The 9,896-nt window shown below is 39.7% G+C and overlaps 1 protein-coding gene across 1 annotated transcript; it reads right to left on the reverse strand.

Annotated features, from left to right (window-relative positions):
• Positions 1-141: 141 nt before the first annotated feature.
• Positions 142-5,443, reverse strand: rdh14b (retinol dehydrogenase 14b). Its single transcript, XM_085381522.1, has 2 exons — positions 5,011-5,443; positions 142-2,549 (listed from the first exon to the last, which is right to left on the reverse strand). The coding sequence occupies exons 1-2, from the start codon at positions 5,362-5,364 to the stop codon at positions 1,932-1,934; spliced, it is 972 nt and encodes a 323-aa protein (XP_085237648.1). The 5' UTR covers positions 5,365-5,443; the 3' UTR covers positions 142-1,931.
• Positions 5,444-9,896: the final 4,453 nt, after the last annotated feature.

The raw sequence follows: 9,896 nt of genomic DNA on the forward strand, positions 1-9,896 counted from the left end.
CGAGTGGAAGACCTTTCATTATTCAGACTCAGATTGCTGAGTCACTAAGTAGCTCTGCTTTTTCACTGTTGGGAAAAAAATAATTGCAAAAAATAGGTTAGTAGAGAAGGATTTTTGCCAACAAATTCAGAACAGAGAGGAAGTTTATTTGTGTTTTCCCAGGAGTCATCATCAAGAAAATACTACAGAAAAGGAAATGGATAATATTCTGTGAGTGTCTGTGATATCTAACGAACTAATTTAGAGCTACTAAGGAAAATTATATCATGGTATACTCCCCTTTGATGTATTAAAAGTGCCACGCCAAGCACTAAATAAATAGGGATTGGACAAAATACCTAAAAACAAAGAGTTTGACTGATTTTCAATTTGATCCCCATTAAACCTTGACATTGTCACCTTGGAATTTACCGGCGTGGTCATGGAAGAAAAGTACTGATGGCCAAACCAGCTCATTCAGTGTATTCATTATGTGTATTTTGGGTACATAGGTGCCTAACCTAAACCTGACCAACTGAAGCAACCTCACACACTACCCCCACAGACCTGTAAGGTAAGTGCTTCATCCACTTCTGTTCTTGTCCTGATTTGTCAATCACCAGAGTATAACCACTCTCACCAGACTCATCACACCACATCACCTTTTTCCATATCTCCAAAGTCCAGCTTTGGTGTTTCGATCTTGATTTCACAATCATTCAGGTTTTTTCCCCCGACCACATTTCTTCCTTGAAGACGATGGCATGTTAATATCATGAAGGATAGTTTTCATTTGATCGATTAACTGGGAAAAATTGATTATTCTGGTGGGAAAATGATTACTTGCAGTCCTTCTCTAAATACCCTTTGGTATCATTTGAAAACTGGTTCATTTAGCACACTTAGCAATTGAGTAAATGGTCTGGAAAGGCTCTTGAATTTATTCAAATGCCTTTGAACTTTAACTAATAAAAATGAGGTAAGAGGACTCTCAATCCATCCGCAGGAGGGAGTTGCAGCGCAGCAGCTCACCGATCGGCATCGCTAACCTTGCTGTCCTAGCAGAAAGCATTTACACTTCAAACACATCAAGATGAAGGGAACTAGATCAACTGCTATCACTCCACCACCTCGCCTTCCTCTGCACAGCAAAGCAGATGCTAAAGCATGCAAAAATTTAGCTTTCCAACACCACAGCTGAACCTGAAACAGATACGCGTTTCACTCCAGGAGCTGCAGAGCACAAGCACTGACGGGAAAATGTGACAACTCAGCGTGGCTTTGAAGAACTCTATGAGGCGATGCACCTGAGAGTTTGCTCCTTTTGACCCGAGGATGCCTGTCTGATTAGGTCAAGACACAAAACTGTAATCTATGCATTCGATTCATTACAGAATATAGTAAATTATCAAGTTTAGAGTTAATTTTCACATCTGTTTCTATGAAATGTTTTTATCAGAGACAGGGAAATGTTTCCCCCCCCCCACTGAGTCTTTCTAGGGAGTGAGGGTTTGTTTACATGCACTTATATAACCCTGCTACGGCTGTGTGCAAGCTGATTTCTTAAATGGTGTGGAAATTGGAAAGCTATTTAGCTTATTAAAAATTAGGGGAGAAGCAAACCTGGAGGGTTATTGAGACGTAAGCAGATTATTTCACATAACACTGCTTCATTGTTTTTTTAAACATCACTTTGATAGGCACACCTTAAAATTAAAATCTTTATACAATCTCTAAGCATTGTGGCACTCTTGCACACACACCACTATCGCACTTCACTCTACAATATGCTCTTCAATTAATGTTCTTATCCTCAGGATGGAAATAGTTCTTTTATTTATTGCAAGTGGACGCTTGTAGAATGGTGTCTGTGGAGCTGCAAGAGATTAGCTATCAGGTCCAAGAACACTTAAGTCCACTCCCCAAACTCCATCCACAGAGCTGGACTCTGCTCAGTCAGCGAGTCCAACCATCCTCCTGCTTATGTCCCACAGTTTCTTGGCTGCCTCCTCATCTGTAGCTTTGGGTAACAGCTCCTCCTCCTCGCAGTTAGCAAAGCACTTCCCCGACACTCCTTCCACCTCTGGGGAGCAGGCCAGATAGAGAGGAGTCTGGGCCCCCTCCAATGGACTCTTGAAAAAGACCAATGAGGCAAGGTAGAACAGCGGCTTTGCCAGGAGGGGGATTTGGATGTGTCTGCCTAACCTGGTCCTCACGATCCCCGGGGTGAGAGCATTGACTGTGACCCCCGTCCCCTCGAGGCGATGGGCCAGCTCCAGCGTGAACAGAAGGTTGGCCAGTTTGCTCTGACTGTAGCAGAAGGCCTTATTGTAGTTATTTTCACTGTTCAGGTCATCGAAGTTGATGTGGCCATATTTGTAAAGTTTAGAGGAAACCACCACGATGCGGCTAGGGGCCGAAGCCTTCAGGAGGTCCAGCAGCAGGTGAGTGAGGAGGAAGTGACCCAAGTGATTCACACCGAGCTGCATCTCAAAACCTTCGTCTGTCTTTGTGTAGGGACACTGGTAAATACCGGCGTTGTTGATGAGCACATCAACCTGGGATTCCTCCTGACAACAAAGATACATTTGAAACATTTAAGACTCCAATTAAGGTTTTATTACAGCTTCTCCAGCATCCAGAGGCATTAATTGTCCATATGCATAACAAAAGATCAAATTTTAACCAAACAACTTAAATAAGTTTTTTCTTCACTTAGAATGGGGTTATGGTGTGACAATGCACATGAGCAGGGCTGGTCTGAGTATAATGAAGGCAATCAGTCTGTATTATCTTATTTAACAAAAAGTATGCATTTTTCTGACAATTTTCACTCACTTGAGAAACACAAATGCAATTTATGCTTGAATAAATAACCCCATACTCCAAAAAAGAAAGCATTACAAAATATTTTTATTACAATCTTAGTGATTCTTCTTAAGGGAAAAGCCAAAAACTTTTCATCCCTTTGTTGAGTACGACTTCTACAGGCTAAATGACCTAATTTGTAATTTCAGCTGCAAAATGAAAAAGAAAATAATTCAGATTTTTCAGAAACCATCTGAATTTTTTCACGAACTCAAATGTTAACTGAGTTATGGTCATGGTTAAGAATGCTTGTGAAATGGGCCCACCGGCAGGCCTGTGGTAAATAAAGGCTTAAGTTAATTAATATAATACCTATTTTAATAAAACTTAAAGTACAGCACATTCTGGGTTGCAGAGATCTCCCTGAGACACCCAGTGGTTATACGAGGTATCTGCCAAATTCCTAAATATATAAGTAATGTTTTACACCTAAACCTCTTTGACTTAAACTATGATGTGTACTTATAAAGACATTATACCTGAATGCTAGAAGGAAGGACAAAAATAAAGCCCCAAAGCATCTCAGTGTGTTATATAACAATACAGTTAATCCGTAACTTTAATTATAACTTCTGTAAGAAACATAGTTTAATATGAACTTTTAAATTACAGAAAAAAATAGAAACGATAAAACTTTCTAATAGCGGAGGCTATACTGAATTGTATTAGATTGTATGTCTTTATCATTTAATTATATTAATTATGGAATGGTATGCTATAATAGCCTGTGGTTACAATTTTTCTTCATCAAACTAATACAGCATTGTGAATTTACCATCTTGAGTGTCTATTACAGTACTGTGCAAAAGTGTCAAGCCACCCTTTATTTCTTAAAAGTTTGCTCTGGTGAAGAGATTTATTGAAAAATGTGTATAACATATAGAAAAACACTGTTTTATAGAGCAAAAACTGAGTTTTCACAATCCTAAAAAGCTTGAAAGTCAATATTTGGTATGACCACCTTCATTCTTAAACACAGCCTGAGCTCTCTTAGGCTAGCTTTCTTCTCATTTCTTTAGGTAGTCTTCAGGAATAGTTCACCAGGATTCTTGATGCACATTCGAAGCTCTTCTTTGGATGCTTGCTGCCTTTTGTTCTGTTCTTTGCAATAATGTTGAGGTCTGAAATTTGGGGAGGCCAGTCTGCACTGGCAGTGTGTCAGTTCTTTCCTGGATTTTTTCTCCTATTTCTTAAGTACATTATTTTATCTGCTGTAGACAGTTTTTTGGGCCCACCGCTTTTCCCCGCCACTTGTCCAGCTCCCTCAAATTTCTTAAGGACACACTGCTGAGATATGCCAAGTTTTCAACAGACAGCTCTTTGGCAATCACCTTGTTGGTACAATAATATTATTTTATGCCTGTCAAACTGTGTTATCTTTGGCATTGTTGTATATTCAACTTTAAAAATGAGAAGAAATTTTACATTTTGTTATGAAAGACTGACAGTATGTGCCATTATGTGTAGCAATAACACTGGTTCATCTCTTGAGTTAGGTGCTTTTTTTATGCTAGAATGAATGCTCTGAAAATGATCAGATACAAAGAGTGAACTGAAAATGAGTGAAAAGGCAAATCTCTAAGGAAAGACTTTCAAAGACCTTCAGAAAGCCAGGAGAATTATCAAGACCACTTTAAAAATGTCTGGCTCATTGGAGGCATAATATAAGAAAATGAGTGGTGGATCAAAATTTTGCACAGTAATCAATGTATAGGAAGCTTTTGGCTCCTCCTGTGTTTACTCTCATTTGTGACTCAATAGTCTAAGCACACAGAGTATTGTTTGTTGTATGAAATGAAAAGCCACCTGATGAAAATCTGTGATATCGGACCACATAAACAAAATACTTGAAGCCTTTCAAGGATCACTGCTACAGTTAAACAGTATCGTCTTTGCTGAAGCTTACAATATAATAGGATATTAACTCTTAACATCTGCCAGGAGACCAACACTTCTAGACTGGCCCCTGTTGGACAATAGTTTATTTGCATCTGTAACAAATATGGGTTTGGGGTCCAATACTTAATTTCAGCACCAAGGACAGTCCCCCTGGAACAATGCTCTGTTTTTTTCTGCTGAGTTGGGCTCAATAACAAAGTGCACCACAGCTGGTAAATAAACTACAAACATCTACTCTCTTGCTTTGTTTGGGTTCTCATTTACCTGAGTCACCTCCTCACAGAAATTTCGGACTGATCTAAGAGAAGCCAGGTCCAGGTGTTTGATGACCACCTCCCCGTTTTCTGGTCCCGCTTGCTTCTTGATGTCCTGTGCTGCCTCCTCGGCGCTCCGCGGGTCCCGGCAAGCCATAATGACCCGGGCGCGGAGCTTCAAAAGCTCCCCGGCCAGGGCCTTCCCTATCCCGCTGTTTGCCCCGGTCACGATGACTGTCTTGCCTCGCATATTTTCTCCTGAATAACGGAGCAACTTAACGGCTTTCTGACGGGGGAATAAACGCCGCATAAGAAGCAGGACCCCACCGCCAACAACAGCGGCAATTAGCAGAGGAGCGGACATAAAAGCTGTGACGGGTGACAAGTCGCTGAGAGAAACTGTTATGTATCGACAGTAAAAGATGACCCCGGAAATGATTATAGTCTAAGATTTCACAGCCTGTCAACCAACAACACACACACACACACACACACACACACACATATATATATATATATATATATATATATATATATATACATATACACACACACACACGTGTATTTATATATATATATATATATATATATATATATATATATATATATATATATATATATATATATATATACACACACACACACACACGTGTATTTTTAAAGCAAGCACACGACTGAACGTATTGAGTAGGCTGAAACCGTTCACACGCTAACCAAGTTAGCAACATTAGCGACTTCAAACTGTCCCATAAAATATCTTCCGGGTTATTTTCGTAACGGAACAATATAATCACGATATGCTAAACTAAACTGTACACCAGTTTGTTTTCACCGAAACAAATATAAAGTTTTTTCTAAGGATGTTTTCTATCGGCTACTACTTTTTAATTGAGCTTATAGAGGTCAGAAATAATACTTTACCTTTTTGTTTTTCGTAATGTCATTTACCGCGATATCTGTATCAGCCACTAGATGGAGCTATATGAAAAGCCAAAAAATCTACACAGACGAGATGAGACCTATTTTATTTTTCCCATATTCCCATTATTATTATTATTATTAGTAGTAGTAGTAGTATTTGTTCCAGCAGTTGAAATGATTATGAAATAACAAGTAATACAAAAATAACATATCTGGCAGATGACTCTCCACCTCACATATATGTTGTATTATAGTAGGTGATCATATGTGGTGTAAAAGATTTTCAACTTATGTCTTAGTGGAGGTGGAAAGAAACATTTTCCACCCGGGCCTGTTCAGTAAGAGGTGCAGTGGTGGTCAGGATTGTCCGTGATGGATAACTGATGACTGATGCTACTTCCTCTCCACCGCAGCTTTGATGGGTGGGTCCAGTTTGCAGCCAATTACAATTTAAGATTCAGATCTCCTGCTCTGTTTATTCAGTTTCTTAGTGTCACCAGCTCCAATGCTGCACCCCAAGAAGACCACTGTCCTTGCCACAGCAGAGTGACAAAACATCTCCATAATTTTGCTGCACGCATGGAAGGATCTCAGCCTCCTTAGGAAAGCCCCTTTTTTGTGCACTGGCTCTGTGTTGGCCTGTAGTTGGTGTGGGTGCCCAGGCCATTTTGTACAAATACAAACTTCTATAATGATACTGACAGGCTGGAGGTTTTTTCTTCATTCTTTCCTTTCTCTCTCTTTCTGTTTGAGAAACCTATATCTTTAAGTCGCAGGTAGAAGGTTGTGGGCCAGAGTTTGTTGCTGGCCTCCCTTGTCAGAGTCTCCTTTCCTGGACAGTAACTCCGTCTATCCGTCTGCAGTCTGCAGTTTGAAAACGACTTTCTGAGCCTTTCTTCCTGGATCCAGACTCTCCTGAGGAGATTCATGAATACTGCCAGCAAAACGTACCTGAGACCCGTCAAACTCTGTCCCTGCACTGCTACACTAACAGCTGTTTCAGAATCTTGCCTGCCTGCCAGTCATCCCTCCAGAAACTGTCCAAGAAACAGAGAGATAACGCCTCAGAAGCCATTTAAAAATCTTACAAAATAACTTCGTTCACTGAAACCGTACCAAGCAAGCATACTCTACCAGTTGACCAGCTTCTTAATATAACACAAATACACATTAGAGTATGAGTGCAGATTTTCAGTATATAAGTGGTAACAATGTTTCAATCCTTTACAAAAACACACACTACTCACACAGAACTTCATCTTTTGGGCCCTGCACAGCTCAAAGCCAAAGTCATGGTTGGTACATTTATCCTGCTTCCTACTCTGTTTTCTCTTTGGAGCTCTACATTTTTGCTCTGGCTCATTAAACACAATTTATAATGCTGCTGTGCCGACAAACTGCTCTGTAAGGACAATTACAGAAAAACAAAGTGTTGCATAGTTGACGTCAACACACACATTTTCCACAAATGACAGACAGCAAGGTCAGAAAATAAAAGTAAACTGTTTTGCCTAGAAATTGCATGTATCATTAATATTCAGTGGAGTGGGAAATGACTGACTACCGAACTAACATTTTTAAGTGATGGCTATTGGGAATGTTAATGTGTTTTTCATTGAACCTGTCAGTAAAGAATGTCATAATTATTTTTTTCCCCTCAGTTTTACTTGTTATAATTAAATTTTCTTGCCCTTTGACAGTTGGAATGAGCTCCTCCCTACCTTGAATCGGTTAAGCATAAAAAAATGGATGGATTAAATTTTCAGCGAAATATGTTTCGACCATTAGATGGAACTATATGAGCGCAAAACAAGAAAAAGTGACTGATAAGAGAGCTCGAGCTTCATATTTCTTGTTGAAAAATATTTCTTGTTGGTCTGAAGACATAAAAGAAGAGTCTAAATAACCTCAAACAGGAACAGACAATAACAAATAATCCTCCTGGGGCTTTGATTTGTTTGTTGAGGTGCTGACTCATAATCCATCCATGTATCGATCATATTCTGTTATACAAAAGGACTCGCTTCCTTTATAGCAGTTGCGGTAATAGAGGAAATGACACCACAGTTGATTATTCACTTTTTCCTGTAGATTATCTCATAGCACAGTGAGCAATAACTGTACCTGTTAATAGGTATTTTGTGTGTCATTTTTCTCCTATAAGAGGTTTGATTCCTGGAATGAATTTGTCATGTAACCGGTTGAGGTTGTCGGTTATAGCCGGAGTAACTTATCATTTCTGATTGGTGGACTTACTGCATACTGTAACATATGTGCATATAAATTTTAGCAGTAACATGTTAAGAAAATGCTTACGCTTTTTCTAGTACTCCATAATAAGAAGAGCAGTTTTGTCAGACAAAATGATTCAGCTTTTGTGACCTTCAGTGTAATGGTCCAAACGGCTGAAGGCCAAAAAAATTGAATCATTTAAACTCAAGAAATCTGTCCTCTCTTTATTCTTCTATTACACTTGGGGCAATTGCTTCACTCTTTCTGGCTGCGTCTGAAACAAAAGCCCCTGAGTTTCACAGTGCTGAGTTCTGTAATGTGTTTTTAACAACTGCTCACAGGTAAACCATCCTGTTATTTGTGATCTGTTCACCTTTTCTTTTGAAATAAATGTTTCGTAACAACCCGACTAATTGTTGCCCTTGCTTAAAAGACATGACTCACAGTGTGCATTAGTAGTCCTAGACAAAATAAATTAGCTGTTTGTTCATTCGCTCGTTTAGAAACTACACTTTTCCCTCCAAGCCTCCAACGTTTGTCGTTTTCATCTCACAACTCACACTTAAAGTAATCTAAACACATTTCATAATATTCCTTTACCATATTAACTTTAAATATTATAGATAGCAGGGGTTTTTTATGTCCCCAGAGTGTTATGTAAGTTTAACTTTTATCAAAGCATTCTTAAAATGACAAATCACAAAGGACCTGGAGCTGATCCCAGATCACTTGTAGCACCCTGGACAGGTCTCCAGTCTCTCACAGCGCTGACACAGGGAGACAGACAAGGAATGTACATCCTATGGCCAATCTAGAATCACGAATTTACACGTATGTCATTGGGAGGAAGCAAGAATACCTGAAGAGAATCATAAGTACATGGAAAACAAACAACACAGCGAAAAGTCTCAGCTGCCTGGAAGGTTTGAACAAGAACATTTTCTTGTGTAATATCCAATTTGAAACTCAAGTCCTAAAAAGCCCTAAATGCTCCCTGAGAATATCCAAAATACTATAGTCACTAAAAACTCATGAAGTCACTAAAACTGATTCAGTTTATCGACTGACACAACAAACAAAATTTAGTTGAGGAACGTAGTGACAACATCCTCTATTTGTCATGATCTGGCTGTGTGGCAGGCAGGAAATAGGACCCAAACGCAAACTCACGGGAAAACAGGACTGAACTCAAAATACAGCTTTATTGCTGACAAAAGATAACAGCGATACAAAATAACATGAAACTAAACTGGGAAGTACTAAGGAACGGACTTACGAGGAACCACACGGAGGGGCACACAGTCATGAGGGAGAACGCGACACAGAACTGAGGGAGACGCAGACATAAATACACAGAGGGTTAGCGAGGGAAGTGGGAGCACACGGGGAACACAGGTGACACTGATAATCATAACAAGACACGGCAGGAGTGAACGCAACACTGACGGGAGACGGGCAAAGTAAAACAGGAAGTACAGAGGTTCAGACAGGAGGAGAGAGCACGGGGAGAACACAGACATAACAGGCTGGGGAAAACATGGAATAAAACACAAGGAGAGACGAGGGCTCACAAATACACAGAGGGGTGCACAAGGGGTAAGAGTCACAAGGGGAAAACACTTAGGGAACATCATAACAGGGCAACCCAGGAAGCATGGCCTAAATAAGGAACAAAATACAAAAATACATGAAACTAAGAATACTGGGCCAACATGGCCCAGGACCATGACACTATTGTCTCTT

Source organism: Rhamphochromis longiceps, linkage group LG15, assembly GCF_057381845.1.
Source record: "Rhamphochromis longiceps isolate RC_006_pf linkage group LG15, R_longiceps_female_GT1.1, whole genome shotgun sequence".
In the NCBI taxonomy this organism is placed as follows: domain Eukaryota; kingdom Metazoa; phylum Chordata; class Actinopteri; order Cichliformes; family Cichlidae; genus Rhamphochromis; species Rhamphochromis longiceps.